The sequence below is a fragment of the Notothenia rossii genome (genome assembly GCF_949606895.1).
Source record: "Notothenia rossii genome assembly, chromosome: 6".
NCBI lineage: Eukaryota > Metazoa > Chordata > Actinopteri > Perciformes > Nototheniidae > Notothenia > Notothenia rossii.
In genome coordinates this window covers 33,555,694-33,583,580 of record NC_136909.1, presented here as the reverse complement: position 1 = coordinate 33,583,580, position 27,887 = coordinate 33,555,694, and the positions used below count along the sequence as shown (strand labels likewise).

General features: G+C 40.9%; 1 protein-coding gene across 1 annotated transcript in view; it reads right to left on the bottom strand.

Annotated features, from left to right (window-relative positions):
- fras1 (Fraser extracellular matrix complex subunit 1) overlaps window positions 1–27,887 on the bottom strand; it is a gene marked incomplete at its 5' end in the record, with an annotated part of 207,349 nt that overhangs the window by 53,047 nt on the left and 126,415 nt on the right. The window contains 10 exons of the mRNA XM_079689876.1: window positions 2,352–2,484; window positions 4,785–4,947; window positions 8,621–8,772; window positions 9,345–9,592; window positions 10,581–10,709; window positions 11,877–12,008; window positions 14,719–14,751; window positions 20,400–20,537; window positions 21,413–21,527; window positions 23,136–23,252. Of these exons, the coding sequence (XP_079546002.1) occupies window positions 2,352–2,484; window positions 4,785–4,947; window positions 8,621–8,772; window positions 9,345–9,592; window positions 10,581–10,709; window positions 11,877–12,008; window positions 14,719–14,751; window positions 20,400–20,537; window positions 21,413–21,527; window positions 23,136–23,252 (1,360 nt within the window). The remainder of the gene's footprint in view (window positions 1–2,351; window positions 2,485–4,784; window positions 4,948–8,620; window positions 8,773–9,344; window positions 9,593–10,580; window positions 10,710–11,876; window positions 12,009–14,718; window positions 14,752–20,399; window positions 20,538–21,412; window positions 21,528–23,135; window positions 23,253–27,887) is intronic.

Below are 27,887 nucleotides of genomic sequence, written 5' to 3'. Positions count from 1 at the left end.
GAAGCGGTTTGCATATAAATACACCAAATGTATATAGGTGTGTATTCTATTCTGTACGTCTGTTTGTGTGTGTGAATAACTGTAATGCAATCATGCAAATGAAGAACATCAACATGTGGGTGAATGCTTTTCTGCCGCTTCCCTGCATCTGCACATCAACATATAACCTATGCATGTTGGATTTGCTGAGGCGAACAGGGGACACATTGATGGGCTTGCGTCCCCTCTGCCCCCGATGACAGTGACAACCCAGTCCCCTCACACTGTGGACCCCCTCCGTTGAATACTAACGACGGCCCATCTGCTCCAGAAGCCTTCAAGGACATGGAAACACAAGACTGGAGCCAGCTGCAGCAGACAATATAAATATCTGCCTCTGTGCATTTATCCTTCATTAGGTCTGCTGATCACTCCTTCTTGCATGTAATATGGCCGAGCCTAATTTGTAATATTATGGCTTCACATCTGTTATTAAAAAATTCAAAGAAGCGGCTGCTGGAGTGGGCTGTCTTCTACTTAAAACAGAGTGTTTGTTGCGGTTAAACTTAATGTTCATTTACCATCTTAAACCAGTTTTGCCAGTTGCCATTTAGTTGGATAAATCATCCAACAATGTATTCTTTATGTCATGTGATGATAAAACAACCAATGAGAGAATGTGATTGAATGATTGGGAGAACCAAGTGAAGCTTGAGTCAATATTTTTTTCAGTAAAAGTTTTATATTGTTTGTCATTTTGTTTAGGCACTACAGTTTACTATGAGGCTTCCATAAAGTTGTAGAACTTAGATTAAAAAAATATACCAGCAAAGTTTGTGATATAACTTTGATGTTCGAGTAAAGGTCAAGCCCTAAGACAGGGGTCTGCAACCTGCGGCTCTTTAAGTCCTCTGCTCTGGCTCCCTTGAGCTTAGACAAAAATGAGAGGGAAATTAAATAAAAATATTTGTAGGAATATTTACATTTTGTTGCTTAGTTGAAAATGTTTCGTATCTCGTATTTTGAGGTGATACTGTGACAGATAAAAAAAAAAAAACGGTTTTAATTAGGTAAAATATGCATCATATCCTGCTACGGTCCCGCGCCAGCGTCTTTTCTTGCAGGCGAATAACCTGACCCCCGGCTCGATGAGCGAACTATGAATAAATCAAAGAAAAGAAAAGTATCGGAGGAACACAGAGGGTTTAATTCTACGTGGACAGAGTTATATGCTTTCACAGCAAACGATACTGGCTTACCGGGATGTTTGATGTGTGGAGAAGATTTCAAAGGTACAGCAGTCTTTACATATTGGAGGGAAAACAAGGAAGAGGAAGACAGCTGATGATCTTCAGTCATAATTTAATCACCTAACTCTTTTTAGGGTGCAGCTACATGTTTTATTTATTTCAAAGTGGGCCGTTTTTAATTATATTAATTTTCTTCAAATGTGCAGAGGACTCCCCAAGTGCTGTGTTGATTTATTTATTTAAAAGAACCCTGCCCTAAGACATTGGATCTGTAACATCACGGTTTCAAATTTTTGCCATGTATAGTTATTGTCTGCTCTTGATAAGTTGGTTAGTTATCAGGTTTATGTTGTATGTTTATTGAATAGTACGTGTGTAGATGTTTTGTTCACGTGTTAAGTTACAGTCACCTTTTCTGCCTTTGCCAAGAATCCAAAAGAGTCATTTTTATTGTTTATTTGTTTCCCTAATTAAGTAAAGATGTTTGTTTCTGTACTTTTGTGTTGAGTCATGCATTGGAGTCCAAATCATTGCTTAACAGGATCCTACATTTCCCATGATGCAACTCAAACACATTTATTATTAGTGTGCCCCTTGAAAGCAAGACTTTTTCTAAATCTGAGCATATTCTTGAGTTTGATTTGGTTTATGACTTTATTCTGCTCTTACAGTTAGCCAGGTGGGATAAGCTCCTTTTCAAATCATCTCACCTTTTCCAACAGTCTCTCCGGGGGACATAGTAAAGTACAGCAGCAATTCAGAGGAGTCAAAGAATTGGGGCTTCAACAATGGCTCCATCTGCAGCTGTGTCCTAATCCACAACATCATCACACTGCGATAGATGGCAGCGTCACCGCACGGAATTCATCCCGGGATTGTGTGCGTACGAGTGTGACGTAAATAGAAATGTGAAAATAATTCCGAGGGGGGTGCAGGTGAGACCGTGTACATGCACACAGGAGTAGCACTGTGTCACCTGTGCTCATGCATGCACATACTGTACGTCTGCTCATGTTCTGGTTTGTAACTTTACATGGAGCACATGGGGGAGGAAAGAAACAACGTCATAGCTCCTCACAATGCTACTAAACAAAAACACACATACATACAGGAAGGCCTCACCTCTGTTGGTGTTTTCAATGAAGCCGTATTTTGGAGGACTGATGATCCAAACCAGCAGGTCCTTCCTGGGTGTGTCCAGGTCTGACACTAGGATGTTATTGGTAGACAGCGCCACTCGGCCGCCTTCCTGGACCTAGACAACAAAAAACTCAAAAAATAAGTTGTTCCTGTGGCCTGTACCATGAGGCAGGATCTTTGGAAAGGGAGGAAAGTCCAGGGTTATTTTTCAGTCCTACGATGGTGGTTCACTTCTTACAAGGGTAGATCTCCATGGTAACTTGTGCAGAAAACCAACCAAAGTCAAAAGACGGACACACTGATTTTTAAAATAACATCATACAAATTCTAATTCTAAGGCTATAAAGTATACCAGGCAAAAGGAAACACAGCTTGAATGCAGAACAACCGCTGGCAATAAATCCTGGACTGTGTGAATCTGTAAACTAAAAGAATATCACTGCCTATCTACAAAACAATATGACTGTCATTACATTTGCCTCGTAGCAGCGCTTGGCAGGATTGCGGTTGTCAGGTTTAATTATGGCAGACAACACAAACATATCCAGGGTCTGGTTTCAGACAGAGGGCGGAAAGAGGTGCTGCAGCACAAGCAGTATGAGAAAAATAAAGAGCTTTATGAAGCATGTAAACATGTCACAATAGAGGCACAACATACAAATGTGAACCGGGTAAAGCAGGGCACATTATTAAATGCTGCTTGAAACTTGCTTCCTCCTTCACAATGTTGTTTTTTAAGTTTGCCAAAATTACTCCACTGCAGTAGTTCCACTTAGTGCTGTATTTTGAGGCAGTTTTCTCCCAGAGCGAGATGTTTTTGTGTTTTTCTCTGTGTACAACCACAAAAGAACACCTTCCAGCTAACCCAATAAGAGGTTTTAAAGTAAAGACCTTTGAGATTTTACTTCATATCTTTCAAGACGGGCAGCTCTACGGTGCTTATTTAGGACTCATCTCAGAGGGAGCACCAGTGTGACCCTCATTAGGTCTGACATTTATTCTCCTTCTCCTCCACCACGTTCCCCCACACAGCTAGAGCCAGGCTCGCTGTGCTGTTGTGCATTCTTCAAGAAATATTTCACATTTTTTAACTGCCAAAGGAAAAGAATGGAATGTTGAAGGACATATACTTCCTGGGAATAGTTAACTAGGACTAGGAAGAAAATGCAAACACAATAACGCCTTTATTGATAATAAAAGGCACAGAACTGCCAACTAACGTTTATTTTCATTTAGAATGAATCTGCTGATTATTTTCTTATTATAGTTGGTGCAATTTGTACAAATATTGAACAATTCAGTCAAAAGTTACACCATCAAGTTGTTTTTACAACAAAAAGTCAACACTTTAACGTTATTACTATTTGACATTATTAAAGAGGACATATAATGCCAATTTCAGGTTCATATTTGCACAGAATGTTGTGCTTAGTCTGTGACATGTTTCCATGCTTTAATGCTCAAAAAGCTCTTTATCTTTCTCATACTGCCTGTGCTGCAGCACCTCTTCTCACCCTCTGTCTGAAACCAGAGCCCAGTCTGCTCTGATTGGTTAACTGGCCAGCTCTGTTGTATTTGGTCAACCGATAAGAGATGTGTCATAATATCTTGCCCCTTTGCACATCACGTATAATGTTTTGGAGCGCTAGCCAATAAAAGCGCTGGTTTTAAATAGTGATGTCATTTTGTCATGGAAGAAAACAAAGGATTCCAATGGAGGCGTTGCAGGGGGGGGAGAGTGTGGGAGACTAACTCCCTCTGGATGGAACTTTGGGATTTTAGCCTTTGCAGGCCATTTACATGCACAGAAACGATATAACAAACCACAGGTCAGGGAAAACCCCCAAAAGCACCTTTAAAAGCAAAGCTTTGAAGCTGGAACCAGTACCACTTTTTCTGTCCATCGGCTATTGATGAGTCAACTACAACAGAACACATTTTAAAAGCTCTGCATTTGTTTTGGATGACAACATCTTGAAGTGTGAAGTGACTAAAGCTATCAGATAATTGTAGTGAAGCATAAAAGCCTGTAAGTTGCTAAAAAGTGAATTAAGTACATGTTCTTAATTACATTCCACCACTGTCACTAGAGGTTGTTATCTGAGGGACCAAACAGGACAGTGTGCGACGGTTTCCTTTGCTTCATTTGTCCCGTTAATGACTCTTTCTGAATGTGGCGGCTGCTGTGAAAATAACTAAAAACGTATTTGAGGGTTTCAGTCTCTTATGAGCTGGCAGGGTAATCGAGAGGAAATAAAAGTGTGCAGTATGTGTGTTTAAAACCGTTAATTCACTGTACACCAGCCATATAATTGTAATCTTTTATTAGGATAACTTTTAAAGGGTGCCAATGTGAGAGCGTGTGCCTCTGTGCTTTGTTCAGTGTTCAGTGTGTGTATGTGAGTGTGTGAGTACCTTGATGCCGCTGTTGACTGTAACCACGGGTGGCTTTCTTGGCGTGGAGGTAACGGTGATGGTGCACATCTGGTTGTCGAGGTGATTATTGTCCCCATCGTAAACAACAAAGTGGAAGATGTCGGTGATCGGCTGGCTGCCCGTCTCTATGGAAGTAATGTACCTGTAGATAGAGTTAATGGTTTGATTAGTTATCTAAAAAAGATTTACATAGACTTATTTATTTGAGACGATAATTATCTTTTAATGAATACATAAATATCAGTTTATGTGTCTAATCCTGGACTGATAGGAGAGCTTTGCATTAGCCCTCCCAGGACGATACAGCTGCTAATCTTTGCAAAGCGCTAATCAAATTGAAAACTATACCGGTGTACTCTTCTTGAATCACTTTTAAATCTTCTAAAACAATTCCCGGCTCTTGTTTGTACGAGACAACACCACAGAGACATACACTAATAAGGGTGATTTAAAGTTAGCCCCCGGAGAGCTTCCCATGCTAAAGCTAATCATTATGGAAATGAAGAAGCTGAATATTTATATTTAATCTACTCTCTTATGGGTACCTCTTGCAGGTAATTTCAGAATGTTGCTAATTGGCATTGCTTGTTCCAACAGGCTGAGAAGTAACGGGGCAAAGGAAACAATACTCCTGCTTGTTTACGTGTTATCTTATTGGCTTTTGTAACTTTTGCATAACTCTCGTCTTGTGAGGAGGAACATTAGATTAAAGGAAAACTAAATGTCTCAATAAACTATAACCGTGCCTCCGCTGCGGTGATGCCGAGTGGAAGAGAGCTTCAATCAGATCAATTGATCTTGATAGCAACTGCAGCCTGAAGAACCCTATATCTCTCGCAGAGTGGAATGAACAGCAGACCTTTCCATTAAAGCAGCCTCTTTATTAAAGGTTCACACAACACAAAATATCACTCGTTATGCTCTTGACTTCCATATAAGCAGTTTTCAGGTTGTTACTTTTGTTGTAGGACTCCAGTGAAAGCCCTTTTGAAGAGGGCTGCAGGATTTGGAAAAAATAACAAGTTGCAATTACTTTGGCTGATATTGCAACTGCGTGATGATTTGAGATACTAGAGATAATTATCTTTTTAGGAGGTTCTGTACGTTTCTTTTTATTAAAAAGGGCATATTTTGCTCATTTTTAGTTCATACTGCCTGTCCTGCAGCACCTCTTTTCACCCTCTGTCTGAAACCAGAGCCCAGTCTGCTCTGATTGGTTAGCTGGTCGACTCTGTTGTGAATGGTCAAACGCTTAGAAATGTCCCGCCCCTTAGCCTATCACGTACAATGTTTTGGAGTGTTAACCCAGTGGTTCTCAAACTTTTTCTTTCAGGCCCCCCCTTTGGAGAAAAAAAAAGTCGGGCCCCCCCAACACAAATAGTCAGGCTCAGTGGCGGCGCCAGACATTTATTTTGGGGTGCTGTGGGGTAGCTTGATGTTTCATAGAGGGTGCTCAAACATTTGGGGTTTCCCATTAATGTACCGGTCACTACAGTGGAATTTTCTACTGCAACAAACCCCACGCAAATACACAGTGTGACAGTTACAATGAAGGCTCGAGGCATATAGGTGTAAGCAGGGGTAAAGTGCTATTTTTATAGATGGTGTGTGGACCTCACATACAGTGTAGGGGGGTCCGGGGGCAAGCTCCCCCGGGAAGATTTATTTTTAAATATTGAAGTTAAAAGCATCAATCTGGTGCACTTTGAGAGCAAAATGAAGAGATCTATGAATACCTCTCTCAACACCCATTTGAAACAGAACTGTAAACAGATTTACTTTTTCTTTATGGATATTTTATAAATCACCCTTTTAAACTTTATTCTTGTTTTACTGTCATATACTGTAGTATTTCATACCTGTTTTTCATTTATTCTCTTATTTTGTTATAACTTTAATGATCATATAAACGTGTGCCTCGGAAATAATTGTTTACATTAATGGTGACCAAAACATTTGAGACCCACTGAGATAACACTGAGAGAGTCCTTTAGCTCACTGAGTCTCTCAGTCTGACAGGAGAGGACTCCTCCACTTTGTTGTTGAAAAAACTCCTTATATCCGTTAGCGTAGCTCGCTAGCACCAGAAGCTAACAACAACGATCTCTGGTACCGGTGCGCTCTCTCGCGCTCACACACAAAATGGCTCGTTCCACACACACAAAGCCGAGCTTTAATGAAACACAGAGACCCAGACGTAATAGTACTGTATCATATTATTTTCGAATCAATAATTTTTCAAATTATGTTTTTTTTTGTAATAACCATTTTTCCTCCTGGTCTCTCACGCCCCCCCCCTGTCATGCCTCTGCGCCCCCCACTTTGGGAACCACTGTGTTAACCAATGGAAGTGGGAGTCTGCAGTATCACAAATACTTTTCTCATATTTTACCTTAACCAAATATTGCGCATACTGAGATTTAAATATTGCAACTGGCCATATTGCCATTTCAAAATATTTTAATTGTGCAAGCCTACTTCTGAATATTTGTAAAGATCTTGGATACATTTAAGATTAAAATACGATTCTGAGAAATTTGGAGGGCGGAGGGGGTTATAATTATTTTGGCTAACACTCTCCTTTTTAGACATGATATAATAGCCATCATTCCTAAATCGGAAATTAAGTTTCATTCATTTATTTAAACTGTAGTTAATAGATAAAAAACAATAACATTATATCTAATAAAGTTAACCCATTATTAGTCCTGCCATGATTAATGTCATTTTAACATTCTTTAGTATGATAAGAAATCGTTTTGATAGTATGTATAAAAGCTGACAAAATGACATTCTGAGCTCAATGTGACTATTCATAAACATTATATTGTTGCACATATTATAACATTTTATTTACTATATTGAGTATTTGTTAATGATATAAAATGATTTGTAAGCCGTTTAGAATAAACATTGGATGAGTAGAGGGACCAGACATTGTTCTTAACCATCGACATAATCATTAAAATATTTTTTGTAGAGCTTTTCAAGTACAAGTACTTTTTTAATCATTTAACTTTTCAGTTGCAAATTTATAATTGTCATGTAAATATTGTTGTAGATTTGCAGAATAAAATGTTATTAAGTGTGCAACAAAAAACGGTTAAAATAACAAGCTATAGCATTACACATTATCCTTTTTCATTCGTTTTCATTCATTGTTAACAGTTAAAGTAAGAACACGTGTTTAGCATTTATGAACAATGGTTATTATTAAGTGTTACCTCCATTTTAATCCCTTAAAATTAGTATATACATTTTACTAAATACAAAGCTATGAATTATTTAACATGTCTTTGATCCACGATCATTGTGTTTAAAAAACGTGTCAAAGAGGGAGCTGATGATAGAATTCATTTTGACTAACTAAAAGTGTTCAATCGCTCTCTTCCCTCCCATGGACCCTTATGAACCTTTATTGCTGATACAAGAAGTGCTTCTCAATATGAGTTTTTGAAAGTTATTTTCCGGTAAATAGCTGCAGGGTTTTTATGCTGATATCCTGTTTTATAAGCGACTGAAGTGGCATTTAAACCATCATGGGAAACTAAATCCCTCCACTGAAACCAAGGATTTCCTTTGGGCGTTTTTTTATTGCAAGTTTTAGAGACCCTTTAAAGCTAACAAAATACTTTCAAATCCCATTGGACTATACCTGGTCACAGCTTTTTGATAAACAAAATAGAGATGAAACACACTCCAAGTATTACCAACAAGGCCAACACACTGACAGATCGTAAAACTCTTCCTGACTTAAAATTTGAGTTTGATTTGAAGCACTCTGACCCTCTAACATGGCTGCCTGTTGACTCTACCTGATCTGGTGCTTGCTGATGTCCTCCATGGTGAAGGAGGAGTACTCCCTGAGCTCCTGGTGCTCCTGCTGGGAATGGCTCCTGGTCAGCAGGCCGTACATCGGCACCGACACCAACTGGATCTGAATCTGGTTATCTGGGGACGTGTTGTCCTATGAGAGAAAAAACCACGTCAAAGCTACAAGTTTGAAGAACTGTTCATTTCTGTCTCTGCCCTGCATTAAGGGCAAAACAAGTCGCTTTTCTTAACATATATTAGTGTTATCCTCAACTCATTTCAACAGCAAAACAAACAGATAGGTGTTCTAGTTCTAGTTAAGTTTTAGTTTCAATACAAATAGTGAAGAAAGAAAAAGAGTGCTTGTTTGCTAAGCTTGACCCAGGAGATGAACATGTGAATCCTGCTAAAAGAAAGTTTAGCACAGATCTATATATATTCACACATTTAAAATGACACATGATTTCCTGTATCTACAGTAAAGACATCTTTAATCATCAAAGATAAATATTGCTGACTCATGCTTTACATGCTTCGACTGGGCTTCACTAGCTGCTTCTCCCAAAACAGCATGAAATAGCATCTTAACAAACTCATTGATATAGAGAGGAATGGAAACAGGATAACCCTAACCCTAACCCCATCAAATAAATGCAAATAAATGTATACTGTACTAACTAGAAGAGGCTAACAGCTAAAGCTAGCATCGGTCTCCTGTTAACTCACAGTGTAAGCCAGGTGTGAGCGCCTGATCACGGTGCTGCTCTTCTGGCCCACTTCCAAAGACAGCGTGGCTGCTGGGTCCCGCTGCGGCCCCTCCCCCCCGACGTCCAGCACCGCCACCTGCACCACGATGAGCGCCATGGAGATGCCATCGCTTACGGAGAAGGTGATGGCGTCATCCCGGGTGGCGAGGTTGGTGTGTCGATAGAGCAGAACGTTGAGTGTGATGTCGCTGAAGGTGAAGATGTCGCCTGAAGGGACAGAGAAGGTGTGTGACTGTGTGTTTCAACAGATGTGTTACTACTGAGTGTACTGTACATCGCAGGGTTTACTTTGTTTGATGGACTTTTATGTATAACTCCTGAGTTTAATGCGTAGCTACAGTGTGTTAAACAATCTGCCAGTCAAGATTTCAGAGAGTTCACGGACAACTTCATAATACAATAACAAGTACAAGTTTTAAACTCCTAAGAGGGACGCCATTTTAAAGGCACATTTTTTTTCTATATTTGAGTCTTCACTTCATTTTGCATCCATGGTAATTAAACTCAAAACAACCAGGATATGATTAGAACAAGGTGTGGGCTTATGCTGTTGAAAGTAGAGAAGTTGCCATAATATATGTTGAAGGTTCTGTAAACCTTGACTGAGAGATCTAATCATTAACATGTAGTTAAACAAATACACTTTTGAGGATATATTGATTATATAGTTAGAACATTAATGCATGTCTATATCTTGTATTGAGTGGTGTTTAGTAAACATGTGAATCTGGGTCTGAATGAGAGGACACCAGACCATGATGACCCAACTCTCCAAAGAACAGATTCAGAGTCAATAAGTGAATGATGTAAGGTAATATGTTTCACTGTATAAAGAGATTGTATTGGATATCTGATGCAAACGCCAACAATCATATGCTCCTGCCTCCAGCATCCTTCTTGAGATATCAAGAACAATATATAATGTAGGAAGAAAGAAAAAAACGTACATGTTCATCACTGTTGGATATTGTTGAAATAAAGTTAAGACGATACATAGAAACACATCTATGTCTAACCCTGCATCACTTGGATGTTGTAGGTATTAAAACGTTGGTGTTTGGAATAAAAAATCATTAACGCCCTCCAGTTTTAGGAGTCTTTCTGAACAGCTGAAGGAAATACTCACAGCAGATTCTTTCCCTGCATGATGTCTACTTTCTTCTGTGTGTTACAGCATGTGTGTTCATCATCTCACCGTTCGCCATGCTTGTGTGTGGGCCGCCATCGGTCTTAATCAGCTCTCCGTTGACGGGAGCCTCCACCAGCTCAAACTCCAGCTCATCAGGAGCCGTGTCGGCGTCGCTCACTTCCAGCTGCCGACCGCCTACGCACACACACACACACACACACACACACACACACACACACACACACACACACACACACACACACACACACACACACACACACACACACACACACACACACACACACACACACACACACACACACACACACACACACACACACACACACACACACGAAGAAAGGAGCATTAAGAGAGATGAAGCACGACAAGGACAAGATGAAGTGTCTGTACCATATGTAAACACAAACACAGATCTTTATTCAGGATTGTTGCTCATCAGGGTCGTACTTCAGATCTCATTACATCACTGAGACCACTTCATCACTTACTGGACCTCTTCAACAAAGGAGGTCTTCTCGGAAATGTGTATTTTGTGTGTGTGTGTGTGTGTGTGTGTGTCATGGATGTATAAAGAGAACCGAATACAGCGTTGGGTCTTCCGGCTATTTTCCACAAGAACGGGGCCCATAGATGCACGCACAATTGTGTTCCTTAACCCCCGCCTTCAATCCGCTCCGTCAGTGCATAATCACATCGGATCTTGGCTCAGTCAAATGAATGGAGAGGGGAAATAAATCTGCCTTATGATTTAAATAAGGGCTATGCAAGTGTTCGTGCTGTGAAGTACATTTTCCGTAAAAATGAAACCCTGATGTGCTGCGACTTTAAGAGGGTTGGCAGAGGGTTGCCTGTTTGGCTCTGTTTGTCTATATAAAGTCTATGGAAAACAACCGTTGTTTTTCTTCTGTTGCTCCATTTTTCCCTACTGAACCCTGAGGACGTACATGTCTTCAAGTAGTCAGCTAGCTTCTTTTTTGTATTTACCTGCAAAACTTGTTGAAAAAAGCTGATCATTATGTGTAAAAACTTTAAAACAATGGCAATGCTAATCACGCTAGTATTTAGAGGGGAATTTCAATGCTGAGTTAGCATTAATGGTCAGCTGTATGCAATGTTTAAAAACCACATTTTGGCCAAGCTAGAAATCTTTCATACAAATACCTGATTTACAGAAGCCTCTTTCCTAATGTAAGTCAATGTGGGGAAAAAAAGTATTGTTGGGTTGATTAAATGACAAAGAAGTTGTCGTGCCACAACAAAAATGTGCTTTAACGCCCGGCTCACTTCCCACGGGCTGTGTGTGAGTGTGTGATTATGTTTGTGTGTGTGTTCTTCTCTTACCTATGTTGGCCTCTCCTCCCAGGCTGACCTCCAGCAGCGGGTCCAGGATCTGGAACACCGGCGGCTGCTGATGGTTGGACAGCAGCAGGACGGCAAAGTCCAACTCAGGAGTGGTGTGTTCACCGTCAGACACTGCGACACACAGTCAGTAAACAGGGGCAGAGAAAACACACACAGGGAAATCAGTAATCATATAAACAAAGACTTTCTGAGAGAAACACAGACACACACACACATATGATATTAATGGTCTCCACAGCTGCTTTACTGAGGATTATTCTGAATGAGTAAAACTGGGAGGTAAAAACTAATCAGTTTGTTCCAGTTGAATAACTTAACACAGGTTTATTCATTTGGGAAAGAAAGGAAAACACAGACGATAACAGGGGCTTCAACTAAACATTTAGACGAATCAATTAACCAAACTGCGGAAACAATTGATCAGGGATTCCGGTGGAAGCTTGTTAAATGCTTTTTTTTCTGCTCCATTGGCTCCACTTGGCACTTCAACAAGAACAAACATCAGCTAACTGAAACCAATTATCACATTCGGATATAAAAATGTACTGTATTACTTCGAGATTTACATAGTGGATAATTGGTATAACTGATTTTATTTATTAACTATTTTTTCAAATGTTTGTGCAAGTTTTCCTGGTGAACAATTAAATAGTTTAGTCTGAAAAGGGAAATTAAGAATTTGATGTGTCGACATACTTCCAATACTCTTCCAATTGAGTTTTAAACTACTCATTGCAATGAATGGGCCCTTTTACAGAGCGACTGCTACTTAAACACGCAAACAGCATTTTCCTTCCTTATTTTGTTGCAAAATAAGTATATCAAAAGATCTATATACACATTCCTGATCTAAACAGTAAATAAGTAGTATTTTTGTGCAAATGTGATCGGGGGGGCATAGGGAGCGTCACCTGTGACATATGGCTGTAACAAAAAGTAAAATAATTTTCATGCAAGATTTCTCCATTGATCTGTTTCATACATGCCATTTCTGCGTGACTCCAATCATTTTCTATAATAAATTAGCCAAATTAGCGTAGAGCCACTGCAATTATCATGCCTGATTGAAACTGTATGGAGCGCTGGCAATAACCTGCTGCCTGTTACAATCTCTGTATTTTAACCAGTCAGGACATGACGTCTCTTCTATATTCCAGGTAACCTATAACACATATATAGTCTTGCCAGTCTCGTCATAAAACAGTAATGAAAAAGCACCTGGGGAGGTAGCGAACACATCTGCCTCACTGAGTGAGGGGGGGGGGGGGGGGGGGGTCAGAGAATATGTAACTGACGATTGCTTTCCCTCCACGTTAGCTAGCAAACTCAGTGGTATCTTTGTCCAGAAGGTAAGTCACTGAACTTTATCAACAAGTAAGGGTTAGACCATATCTATTTTTGTTTGTGTTTAATTCATTTAATTAGTGGAACTAACTTTGATATAAAACTTGAATCAAATACTAAACGTATTGAAGCGTTAGGCCTATGCATGTGCTTTAAACAATGCTCTTATGAAATATGAAATAAATTAATGCCTTATCAATAGGCTAGGCATTGCGTAACCTCTGATTCAAATTCAAGACATTTTTTAAATGCGTCATCCTATTTTCCCTGAGCCCATAGTGAACCAACAGTATTTAATAAAAAAAAAAGATACAGATAATTTATATACTTAAAATAATTAAAAGGTACTTGTTGATCAACTAATTATTTGACGCCATTTTTCCCTCTAAGATTTGTAGAAACATAACCTTGCAGACATTTTAAATACTCAAGTTAAGCACCACAGAGGGACTACTTGTATCTTTAGTGCCACCACAGAGCACACTGTTGATAACTGTTCTTGCACTTCTTACTTGCTGCCAACAAAACAAACCTTTTACTTAGTCAGAAGTGAAGGAGGATGGATAGAGTGTGTGTGTGTGTGTGTGTGTGTGTGTGTGTGTGTGTGTGTGTGTGTGTGTGTGTGTGTGTGTGTGTGTGTGTGTGTGTGTGTGTGTGTGTGTGTGTGTGTGTGTGTGTGTGTGTGTGTGTGTGTGTACGCCTCAGGTCATATACTAAAGCTAAAAGCACTTTGGTGTTGTCATTTGGGAAAGACTCATTTCCCGAATGACTTCTGTTGAGGATTGAGTGCAGAGTTTAGAGGCACTTTTATCAAACGTCCAGTTAACAGAGGAGACGTTTTCTTCTCAGGTTAAAGGTCAAGAACTTCAAACCAAAAATCTAAGAGGATCTGAAGATCACAAGCTGGAGAGATCAGTGCAACAGTGACCGAGGTGAAATACAGAAGAAGAGGTAAAGAAAAATTGAAAAGAGAAAAATGGGAATGGGAGAAGATGAGAGCAATAGCATCGTCGCAAGGATAAAAAATGATGGGAGGCTGAAGATGAGACAAAAGCCCAATGGGAGGAAAGGGAAAAGGACCCTTATGGTGAAGATTAAAAGGAAAGGAAGGGGAAACAGAGAAGGAGAGATCAAGAGAGGAGAGAAATGAAAGAAATCAAAGGTAGGAAGTGCAGGACGACAGTGAGAAAAAAGCAGGATACATTGAGGTCAGGGACGAGGAGCAACAAGAGATAATTAAGTGAGAAAAAAACGTCAAAACAAGAAAAAAGAAAACGCAACGGAAGTGAAGATGGAACGAGGAGAACAAAGAGGAGAAGATTGAGGAACGAGAGGATCAATATTTCAGGTAGAAATATAAGGGAGATGATTGAGGTCAGAGAAGGCGCTGAGGAGGGAAAATGAGACTAAGGATGGAAGGATGAAGAAGAGTTTCCTCCTCTTCTTCTCACTAAATAGAGGAGAATGAAGTGTTTACCTGTGAAATAGACACTCAGCGACTCGGGCAGACCTGTTGGGGTTAAAAGAAATATAACATTTTAAAGCTGTGAGGTGATAAAAGCAAAAAACAGTGAATGGAGGCAGAGCTGACAGGGCGTTGCAGTGAACATAAAAACTGAACGATGTTGCTATAATGCATAAAAGTCAGGAGGCAATGTGGGTGATTTACTGCTCTAAAGCCTTCCTCTGGAGAAGAGAAAATAAAGTCATCTTTGATCTTGGATTATGAGTTATCTTTAAAAAGCATATGAAATATAAAAATAACTAAGATATGATTTTGAACCCTCTAACAGTAAAACATACTCATCACACAAGTTTGTTGTTAAACGTCTGATCAAAGCCGGTTTAAGTTCATATGAATTGAATCAAATAAATTGAGCCAAATGTATTTCAAATCGTTATTTTTTATAATTATTTTATTTGATGTAAAAAGGGCAGTTTTCTGTGTCCCAGAGAAGCTGTGCTGCCACACATATTTTTAATTGTGTTTTTTAATTTCCTTTGATTTAAAAAGAACTGCCGTTAGATTGAAGGTGTTTTATTTATGTAAAAAAACAACTTTGTGTTTTAAATTCACGAACATGTTCATACTGTGCAGTTCGGACAAACATCCATTAAAAAAAGGTAAACAACTAACAAAAACAATTCTCTAAAAGTCAAGTGACCTTCGGAGAGATCGACACTGGGGGGCGAAATAAAAATGGTATGGACTGAAGTTGCAAGTGCATTACGCTTGAAATGTTCCCATATCTCACATGATAGCCTCTGATAACAAACACACCGAAGATAAATTGTCTCTGGTTGTTTGTATTGCAGGCAATACGTTAAAAAGCTGTCCTTGCAATGGAAACTTCTGGAGCATGGAGTCGAAACACAATGAGTCACGGGAGAGCTGGAACTTGATGGCAAACACTGAAGAATGAAAGTTACGGCCAGAGGATTGACAAAGACATGTGCTGGAGCCAGGAGGTGACACAGGGCTGGCCCAAACCAACTCGTAAGATCTCTCACCAAGTCCAATGCATTTAGCTGATTCAGAGAGAGTATTCGACATTGTGCAGAACAAGATAAAACAGGCAGAGCACTGTAACACCTCTATCAGCTGACGCCAACAGGCAGGAATAAGGAGAGAAAACACAGAGCACAGCAGCCCAAGGTCACAGGCCTGTGCTCAGCGAGGGCAGTACGAGCTGATACAGTGGGTCGAAGTTGTGGGCAACAATCCTCTAGAGCAGGGGTTTTCAAAGTGTGGGAAGGTGAGAACATAAGAACAGCCGCGCCACCCCCTCCCAATTATCATTGCTATTATTATTATTGTTGTTGTTGTTGTTGTTGTTGTTGTTGTTGTTGTTGTTGCTATAATGTAGGGGTATTCAATTGCATTTCAAAGAGGTCCAGTAAGAGAACATGTCATTAAATGTCTGTTTTCGCTGTCTACCTTTCTCTTTTTTGAGCACGCCATTTGAAATGACTCCGACTGTTTCTCTCCTCTCGTCTCGTCTCTGTGTGTTTGGATATCGTGCTAACTCACTGACTGCACCGATTGGATTGGCTGAGTAGCGTCACCTCCTTAAAACATTAAACAATAACTTTTTAAAACCCTTTTTATCTTTATGTTTTTAAAAACATTTTTAACATTTTCAACATCGTGGATATATCCTTATATGCTCCCGGCAACACACACTTTGCCTCCTTATTACACTCATCCCCTACTTTAGTGGGAACAATGAATCTGCGTCTTTGTCACGATTCTCATGTTATGTCACGTTTATAGTTTTGTAGGGTTGGGTATTTTTGCTGTTTTCCATGTCATGTTTTCCTTTGGGTTATTGTCGGGTCGTTTTCCCTGTGTTTTCCTCTTGTCATTAGTTTCCCTGGTGTGTCTAATGGTCTGATTATGTTCACCTGTGGCCCCTGTGTTTTCTCCTCCCTCCTCACCTGTGTCTTGTTGTGTGATTGAGTCTTGTGTGTATTTAAGTTCTGGGTTTTTCTGTCTGTCTTGGTCGGTTCGTCTTGTTCCCTGACTAGTTCTGCGGTGAGTGTTCTGTTTGTCATTGTACATATATCTCATAGCCTTGAAATAAAGGAAGTTTCAGTTTAAATCTGCATTTGGGTCCTGCTTGTTTCACAAACCGTGACAGTACGAACCGACCTTAAAATGGACCCAGCAGACCTTTTGAAGCTACAGGCGGAACGTCTTGGATATTCTCTGGAGTATATTTTTTATACGTGGAAAGGCGCCTCATCTAGACGGGGTAGAGAGGCTGCGTTGAAGGAGGCACGTCAGGAGGTTGCTCGCAAGCCCTGGCTCTGGAGCTTGTTGCCCGAGTGGCTTAGGATTTTTTCACGTAGCCCTGAGAGCCAGTCCTCATTTTCTGACCCATTCTTGGGGTCTGGTCTGGAGTTTGGGGGTCCACGAAGCCTCCAAAAAACTCCTAAGAGACGCAAGGCCAGGGTTCCGCGCCCAACAGCCATGGTTCCGGCTCCAGCACCAGACCCAGCAGCCGTGGCTCCGTGCTCCAGTGCCGGCCCACGCAGCTTTGCTTCCATACTCCATTACCTGGCTTACACAGCCAGGGTCCAGGCTCCAGAACGGGACCTTACAGCCATGTTTCCGGCTCCAGAACCGGACCTTACAGCCATCGTCCCGGCTTCAGTGCTGGCTCCAGTAACCATGGTCCCGACTCCGGCACCTCGTCTCCTGTTGGCTGTCCGTCCGACGCCAGCTCCCCATGTCCCGTCAGCATACCTGCCGACTCCAGCACCTCGTCCCCGGTTGGCTGTCCGTCCGACGCCAGCTCCCCGTGTCCTGATGGCTGTCCGTCCGACGCCAGCTCCCCGTGTCCTGTCAGCATACTGGCCGACTCCAGCACCTCGTCTCCGGTTGGCTGTCTGTCCGACGCCAGCTCCCCGAGTCCTGTCGGCGTACCGGCCGACTCCAGCGCCTCGTCTCCGGTTGGCTGTCCGTCCGACGCCAGCTCCCCGTGTTCTGTTGGCGAACCAACCCACTCAAGTGTCGTTGGAGGTCCCGCAGACTGCCTTTCTGCCGGGGGTCCTGCCAACTCCATGTCTTGTCCTGTTGGAGGTCCCGCAGACGGCTCTTCTGCCGAGGGTCCTGCCAACCCCATGTCCTGTGCCGTTGCAGGCCCCGCAGACTACTCTTCTGTCGGGGGTCCTGCCAACTCCATGTCTTGTCACGTTGGAGGTCCCGCAGACTACTCTTCTGCCGGGGGTCCTGCCAACTCCATGTCTGGTCCCGTTGGAGGTCCCGCAGACTACTCTTCTGCCGGGGGTCCTGCCAACCCCATGTCCTGAGCCGTTGGAGGTCCCGCAGACTACTCTTCTGCCGGGGGGCCTGCCAACTCCATGTCCTGTCGCGTTGGGGATTCCGCCGACTGCTCTCCTGCCGGGGGTCCTGCCGGTCCTGTGTCCTCTTCCATGGGGGATCTTGCCGACACCGGCTCCTGACCGGCCTTCGGAGCTGTCTGGTCTTCACCCCTCCTCGGACTCTGCCTTGCTCCCTGGCCGTCCGCCCGAATTCCCCTTTTTGAACTCTGCCTTGCCCCCGGGCCGTCCGCCCGAGACCCGCCCTCCAGACCCCACCCACCCACCCTGCTGGATTTTTGTTTTTTTGGGACGTCTGGAATCCGTCCCTTGAGGGGGGGGTTATGTCATGATTCTCATGTTATGTCACGTTTATAGTTTTGTAGGGTTGGGTGTTTTTGTTGTTTTCCATGTCATGTTTTCCTTTGGGTTATTGTCTTGTCCTTTTCCCTGTGTTTTCCTCTTGTCATTAGTTTTCCTGGTGTGTCTAATTGTCTGATTATGTTCACCTGTGGCCCCTGTGTTTTCTCCTCCCTCCTCACCTGTGTCTTGTTGTGTGATTGAGCCTTGTGTTTATTTAAGTTCTGGGTTGTCTGTCTGTCTTGGTCGGTTCGTCTTGTTCCCTGACTAGTTCTGTGGTGAGTGTTCTGTTTGTCATTGTACATATATCTCATAGTCTTGAAATAAAGGAAGTTTCAGTTTAAATCTGCATTTGGGTCCTGCTTGTTTCACAAACCGTGACAGTCTTTGATGCGCACAGGCGGATGATGCGGGGATGCAATGTGGACAGGAATAAACGCAGATCATCCTCTGGCTGCAGCCTTGCCCCGTACTTGCTTTTGATCAAAGTAAGTATTATTACAATTAAAATAAAGAGCGGTGCCGGCCGTCAACGGCCCGCTGACGACCGACTGACGACCGGCCGTTCTGTGATTCTCCAGAACACACAGATGGCCAGTCCGCCTCTGCCAGGACCGGTCCATGAAAATCCTAGCTTCAAATAATCGTGGTCATACTCCCTCTGTTTTCTGCCAGACGCTGTCTCCTCTCTCACTTTAGGTAACTTCACAAAAAATCGATCCATGTTGCCGCTCGCATAAAGTCAGCTGAAGTTAACTAGCTAGATTTCACTGTTTCTCTTTATTTTTTTCTCACGCTGCGCCTCCCCTGAAGCTCTCTGGTGCTCCCCCGGGGAGGCGTGCCTCAAACTTTGAAAACCGCTGCTCTAGAGCCAAAAGTGACTCTAATAATCACTTAAGTAATTTGAGATGTACCATTACGCAGGACATGAGTAGGTGAAGTATTCCATCATGAGGAATTGAGAGCTTGCAGCCTCTCTTTGAATACTTAATCACTTGAAAATAACATGCTCTGAGGTCTGAAGGTTTTAAGCGGTGAATTTAGAAAAGCTATTCAGTATTTTAAGCTGGAGTTCTTATTTGGTTTCCACAGAAAGTGTTTGTGGTGGATAACGGCAGACTGCTCAGACCAATACGTGGCTGCTCAGCTAAAAACTGTTTAAAAATAAACCCTGCCACTGCTGCCTGTTCAGATTAATTACGTTTGATTGGATGTAAAAATCCAGAGTGGTTTAATAAATCAGAACAAAAACATGTGACTACATGCAGATTTTCATTTGACAGACTGTGTGATGCTTTATTTTTATGCACTAGATCCTACGGTGAACCAAGGTGTTTTTATTTTGGGCAATATGAGACTTTCTGAACTAATTTAGTTCATTTTCACATAGGCTATCACTATCCACATTCAGCGGATAGAAATATATTTATTCATATTCATAAGTGTGTTATGTAACAATACGAGCAGGATAATGGACATTACTTTAAGATTAAGAGTAGTTGATCAACAAGACCGAGGCAGAGAAGTTTGTTTGTAAGAATATCCGAGTAGAGATCCTAATAAAGGAAATATGTAAAGGAATGAAGCCATTGCCATAAGGTAAACTGTTAGAATCTGTTTTGGCAAAGGGTGAAACCTGTGACCCTGCAGCAAAAGCTCTATCAAAGAAGACTACCTCACATCCATTTAATGAGAAGGATCAAACTAGGTGTGTTGAGTGTCATCATGAAAAATATTTTCTTGTATAAAGCCTGTTGGGGAATTTTCCTCACCATTACATCCAATAGAGGATTATTCTGTCGAACAAAGAAGCAGTTTAACGCGTGAATCCATAGTTAACATTGACTTTTTTTAAAACTTATTTAGTTTCATAACAACTTATTTGATCTATTTTCCTAAAGGGGCCCTATTATGCTTTTTTGGGTTCTTTCCCTCCCACACACTCCTCACTCTAACTGTGCGTGTGTGTCTCACCAATGAAGGAGTACTGGTAGAGCTCCTGCAGGTGTGAAGGGGCCGGAGGGGGTCTGTAGAGGATCTTGCCATTGTTGACGTCCGCCTGAGTGAAATGTGTCACCGGTTTGTTCGGCCTGTCCACATGCTCGATCGCACCTGCAGACACAGCAGGAAACAGGCATCTTAAAGACAAATACAGTGTGTTCTGAGGGGCAGAAATAATCTATTTTTGCTCAACAGACAGAGAAAAGTCCAAAAAGCCAACGTTGTTTTGGATGGATAACACAAAACTGTAGATGGAAAGTTGAAAGAGGCTTTAGAGAGGGATTTTAACTCAGAACAAATGTCTCCAATCTGATTTCAGAAAATAAAACGTTCATGACAAACGGCTGCTGCTTAATCTGACTCTTTACTCCCCCTCAATGGCTCTGTTAAAAAAAAAATTCTTCCCAGATGTATCAGCCCATTAGTTGATGAATACGACCTATTGTAAATCGTTTTTTCCTTTCATTAGACGGAGAGCTGGAAATGATACACCAAGTCTGTGTAAACATGTGAGCAAGGCAATAAACTTCTACTTAATTACTTATACAATCATTTGAAATCATCAACTTTTATGTCTACATGACATCCATATGACACTGTTATTAAACCCATATTACACCCATGTAACATCAATATTTCACCCATATTACACTGATATACCCCAATTAAACCCATATTAAATCCTAATTACACTGTTATCACAACCACATTTAAAAGGACACAGTCTGTCAAATGACTGTATCCCTAAGGATACAAAACATATTTTAAGGGTTACAAAAGGTAGAGAATAAAACATTAACTCAAGGAATTATAGTCAGAAGCCCTTAAATGTTAATTATAATGAGCCTGCCCCTTGACAGAACTTAGATTTTAATCCTTTTAGAGCTGTACACATTATAAGAGTCGAGGTGTGTGTGTGTGTGTGTGTGTGTGTGTGTGTGTGTGTGTGTGTGTGTGTGTGTGTGTGTGTGTGTGTGTGTGTGTACCTTGTCCTTGTGGCAAGGGTTTGGTGATGTTGTAGATGAGCTTCTCGCTGGGAGTCTCAGAGTCCACGAAGGACAGAGCTGAAGGCGTTATCTCTGTTACCCGATCCTCCAGCGCCTGCACACACACACACACACACACACACACACACACACACACACACACACACACACACACACACACACACACACACACACACACACACACACACACACACACACACACACACACACACACACACACACACACACACACACACACACACACACACACACACACACTCTGAGATGAGATGGCAACTATATCTTCCTGCAGCGATACACCCCATATAATTATTGTGATAGCTGAGGGATCCATGTGCAGTTCCAAATAGAAACAGACTTACTGAACAGTGAAACCAGGGGAGTCTAAAATAAAGTGAGCTAAGGTCAGTCTGACTTCAATGAGCCAGATTGAGCATATTGGGATTCCCAGGTTTGAGAACTAGTAATACAAACTTTTAAAAATAAATATCTAGAAAGTTATTGCACATCATAAATGATTACTGACAGGTGTGCTCTGTTGAGGTACTCATAGTATGTGTTTTTGTATTGGACAGTATTTCTAAAGCAGTGGTTGGCCTCTAGTGCAAATGCAAGATTACAATAATATAATAATATACAAGGAAGATAATTCTAATGTCTTTAAGAATTCACAAAGAATATGTATGTTAAACTGATGCCCATGTATTGCTTTTAAGTAATGATACATTTATACAGTATAGGGCGTTTTAAGGTCACATATAAATATCTTGGAAAACACATTGATTGCTAATTTCTAAATTTCACCCATATCACGCATTCATACACCCAGGTTACCCCAATATTTCACCCTTATTATAACCATGTTACACTGTTATTTTACCTATAGTACACTCTAAATAAACCCATATTAGACCCGTGTTACACACAATAATAACCTAATAACACTGTTATTACACCCATTTTACACATGGACACAGCCTGTCATATGACTGTATCCCCCAGGATACTGACATTATTTCTGGGTTAAAGACACTTGACATCAGATATGTCAAACTCAAGGCCCGCAGGCCAAATCCGGCCGCCCCAATGTTTGTTTGGGCCCGCGAGAGCTTGCAAATAATATAATGCATACAGTTCCATGACCCTATACACTCGATAAACATGTCCCACAATGCACCTTGACTTGGTTATATGCGCACTTGACCATCTCAATATCAGCAGCTCATTGACGGGGCAATAGGGATATTTTCTATTGTCTTTATTTGATAAAAAAGGGGATTATTCTTAATACTTGATTATTCTTAAGAGCTTTTTGATCTGTATGCAGCTGACAGCTAAGATTGTATTCATTATATTTGACAGTAAAATAGAAATTTGGACTTTTGATGGATAGGTAATGATGATGGTTTCTTTTTTCATAACTTTATGGGATTTATGCTAATATAATACAGGAAAAAGTGAGTGTGGTGTCCACATACAGTATTTGTTCATATGCACAATCATGCATTTTTGTCCCCAAACTCTTTTTATTAAATTAAGGCCCTCCAAAAGTTGTTCTCTTGAATTTGTGCTTGCAATATTTTCCCCTAGACCTCTGCTTTCATAGCTGAGTTATGACTCAATGCACTCCCACTGTAATGGTACTGTTACATTACACTGTTTCAAACTCCTATCTGATTTTTGGTAAACTTTTGTCCCTTACCGTGACCTGTAGATCGCAGTCAGGGGCCAGCTGGGGGAATCCTGGGCTCTGAGGCAGGACTCCTATGGTAAAGGTCTGAGCATCGCTCTGAATAACCTGGGATGCCTCTGTGGAAACCTGCACACACACAAACACACACCTTATGTTATAGAAAACACTTTAGACTCACCTCTACTCTCCTGAACTTCTCCTATGTTGAAGTTTGATGTATTTTAGCAAGCACATTATCTCAATGAAAGTTTTTCTTGGCTGTTAACTGGCTCAGGTATTATAAACAATTTAAAAGTGACAGCTGATGACAGGTTCTCGAGAAAGTGAGATACAGCAGATGTGATGAAAACATGTGACAGTGTGTAAATGGGACTCATCAGGCTGCACTGCAGGGACAAACAAAGAAACTTATGAATAAAGGAGATATAATGATGTAATTGTCGTGCATATGTAGCTATCTGTATCCAGGCAGATTCTCTCGTACCTCAACTACTTAGCCCCTGATTACTTTTCAGTATCTGTTTGAAAACGTAAAGTATACAACAGGGTGCATAAAGGTGTTATTTAACCATCTTGAACCATTCTGATCTTTCAGTAAATTTAAAAGAATACCCAGCATTCAGTGGGACTTTTTTATTTAAAGTCCCACACACTTCCTGAAACGCCTCCATTGGACTCCTTGATTTACTTCTGGAACATAGTGACATCACTATGTAAAATGTGCGCTTCTATTGGCTAGCGCTCCAACACATTGTAAATGATAGGCAAAGGGGCCGGACAACTCTAAGCGGTTGACCAATCACAACAGAGTTGGCCAGCTAACCAATCAGAGCAGACTGGGCTCTGTTTTCAGACAGAGGGTGAAAAGAGGTGCTGCAGCACAGGCTGTATGAGAAAAATAAAGAGCTTTTTGAACATTAAAGCATGGAGACATGTCACATTGGAAGCACAACATACACAAATGAACCTGCAAATGAGCATAATAGGGCCCCTTTATATTTAATATAAGAGGTTTTCAACACGTCGACAGAGGGGAAAAAATCCAAGTTAAGTGGTAAGTAAATGTTTGATTCTCCCTTTTTGTTGTCAGGTGTAACATTAACATTTTCACTTAATTATTAAGGTATATACAGTAGGGCTGCTCAATTAATCATATTTCAATCGCAATTAGGATTTTGGCTTGCAACGATTATGAAAACAACATAATCGAAATAAAACGATTATCTTTTTTATTGGTTTTTTATTGGTTTTTCAGTTGAATTATACTTAAAGTTCAGGATAATCAACTGTTTTTCAATAAATGGATGTTTTCAAAGTAAATGGATAATCCTTGGATAATGGATAATAGTCATTTCAATTATTGACCCAAATAATCGAGATTATGATTTTTGTCATAATCGAGCAGCCCTAATATACAGTATACTGTATAGAGCCCCTTTTCTCTATCTCTTTTTCGTCTTCCTGCTCTTCAACAGTGTTTCCTTTCCAGCACTGTGCTGAGGTCATGACCTTTGCTCTTTTCCTTGCTTATAATGCAGCTGATGATTTAAATTAGAATGTAAGATTATGTTAATTGAATAACTGATTAGTGAGGCAGAATCTTTTGGATTTGTGTAATCCCCTCCGCCTAAATGACTAGATTCAAACTACACTTTGATATTTGGCTCTGCTGCTTTCTGCTCACGCTTCTTAAAGTAGTCCGTTTTAATGTAACTTTTATCTTAAACTGGTGCTATATTTCTCTTACTCAAGCTGTCCACAATATATAACTGCTCTTTCGAACTGATTTGCTGTACATGAGCAACAGTGCAGCCTTGCTTGTTCCTTCTTAAAGACCATTTCTGTCCTCATTTCCTAATTCCGCTGCGGCTGCTTGTTCCTGTCACATCAGTGGCATTTGTTGGCATTTGAGTTCGAGAACTTGGAGTCAGCTCTGTCACTCAGAAGTAATGTAACGAGCGCGTGAAGCCTGGAGTCAGCGCCATCGATCACGAGTAATGGTGTTACCATCAAAGTCAGTACTGAGTCAGCTGGATTTATAGGAGGTGGCATGGCAGATACATTATGGATTATTTGGTTGATTCAATTCAACATAAAATCACGTATGTATAATACGTTATATACACCCTAATGCAACAAATCACCCTGACCAACACAAATGAAATGTGTCACATCTTAAATCAGGGAATTGTGGGTATTTTTCTTTCAATTTATCTCAGGATGTTTTGTTTTTTCTTAAAACAGGTGCATGTTCCCCCTTTGGACTGCCACTTTATGGAAAGTACAGGTAACTGTGCGGGGTAAAGCTGTCCGAAATCCAAATTAATAACTTATAATAATAAAAGAAAATGTATGAATAAAGGTACACGGCAAATGGGAGTATACATGGATCTCTTTGAAATCACAACAGTTAAAATAGCATTCATTTCCAGGGATTATGAGGCTCTGTTTACCAAATAAAGATGTGGCTGTTGTTTGTAGTTTACTGTCATCAGGTCAAATGAGTGCAGTTGACTTCATTTTGCAACAGTTTCCTTTTGTTTCCATCTGGAGACCTGCAGCTTTAAATACTAAATTGAATAATAACGGATTGTGGCCACAGACAGCGCTCTGATTCGTGCATCAAGGTCGGATTCACAAAACACTAAAGATTTGACACTGCAAACACCCCAATACGTTTGAAACTGAGTGAAAAATGCCCCTTTTTACGAGGGGACAGGGAAGAAATCCTTTGTTAATTAGTGTATATACCATGAGGCTCTTTAATATAGAAGTCCCTTTTTTCTGTCTTGCATATTTTCAGTAAGATATTCCATGAGGCAGATGATAGAAACAGGTCAAGTGTGAGGAAAAAACATTAAAATGAATGGGCCGCTAGTCACTAGTCAATATATACTAATAATAGGACAGGGTGTTGACATTGCTAGCTGAAGATCTTTTTGGAAAAATTGCAGGATTAAAATATCTACAAGCTCTTAATACAGTGTACGGATCCTATTTTCTGATAGCTGCAAAGTAAGCTGCATTTTTTGTAAACTTTTCTCAACCTCATAGTGGCACAACAGGAATGTTCCTGTTTTTGTTTCTGCTGCTGCTAAGGTGTTAGGGTATACCGGGCTTTCACATTGGACGATACTAGAACTCACAGGTTTCCGTATTTGCCGCATGTCATCCCATCCGTCTACTCCTTTCAACAAAGGCACTGGTTCCCAAAGAAAATACATTTTCAATAAAAGGAACATATTTTCACTCTAAGATCAAATGACCATCTCACTGCTTCAAATAAAGATGTATGCGATGTGTGCGAAAACATAAGGAGTGCTGTCCGGCCCACTTTTGTTTAGCTCCAAGTTGCAGGAGTAGATTTTTTTTTAAATCAATCATTTCAAGGCGACAAGCACTTTGACCAAAAACTTAGGAGCACAATAATACCACCCTGACAAACTGTCAAGTATAATCACCACGTCTGACAACAGCACAAACGCTTCCAGTTTGTGGCCGGGCCTTCAGCCTCTTCTCTCCCCCCTCTGCATTCTTACTTCCTGTCAAAATGATGAGACACTTGAGGATTTTATCCGAATCCAGCACTGTGTAATTGAAACACATTTGCCCTGATGGATGGAGCCAAAATGTGGGTGGCTGGACGGAGGGAGAGAGATGATTAGATGTCGCTGCAAGCTCTTGGCTGCCTCTTTTGTTTTTCTAATGCGGCGGAGGTGAAGAGTGGAATGAAAACGCTCTAACTGCGCCGTGATGAATGCTGCATCGGTTTAACTGGGATTGTATCGGATCGGGAGCCAATTTGCGAGTAATTTGGGGTCATTAGTGCTAATCAAGATAAGTCGCTTTGAAGTGCCTAAGAGTCAGACATTAAGTTTGTAGCCAAGCCTGAACTAAGGAAGAACAAATCCACTGCAGAAAAGAAAAGAAGTAAGGATGCAAAGGAAACACACAATGTGGTCCCTAATAAAATAACTTCTCAGCGACGAGCAGCGACTAGTTGTGTATTACAAAACAGAGAACACATTTTAGAGGGTTCCTATAAACCGCATAGATACAATTTCATGATAATAATACAAATAAAAGTGGAGGCAGATAGAGGTGAAAAGGAGAGACAAGAGGAGGAGAAGGGAGGAAGAAATAAATCAAGCCAGGAGGAGACGTGCTGGAGATGGAGGAGAGGTAAACAAAGGGGAACATGGGAACACGGGTAACAGCGTGAACTTCAAATAACACTGCGGAGAGAGAGAAAACAGCAGGAGCGACGAAACGCATCTCTGTCACCATCTCCCCCCTTTTCTTTCAGAGTGAGATGTTCTTTTAATGGTCTCCTGAGGTTTCCTCGTCCCACGGAGGATTTATCCCAACCTGTATACGTACAGTACTACGCACCCAAATGAAGGATAAAAAACAACCTTGTCATGTGTTTATCCCGATAGTGTACAAACTACTTTATATAATGGCCTACTGTACTGCAGGTGAACTCAAGATTCAGCTGGTGCCTTTATCCATTAGTTTAAAAGTCAAACAAATGAAGCTAATATTTCAATTAGCAATTTGTAACTTTCTCTTTAACATTTGTCTTTCTTTTGAAATCATCTCAGCCCAAAAAGATCAATATGGTTGAATTTTAGAAGATTTACGAGAGATTCATTCTGAGAATTTTGAATTATGAATTATAATACAACAAAGCGGGTAGTATTTATTATTGCCATCACACTAAAGGACACTTTGCAAAGGTCTTTATTTTTCTCATACTGC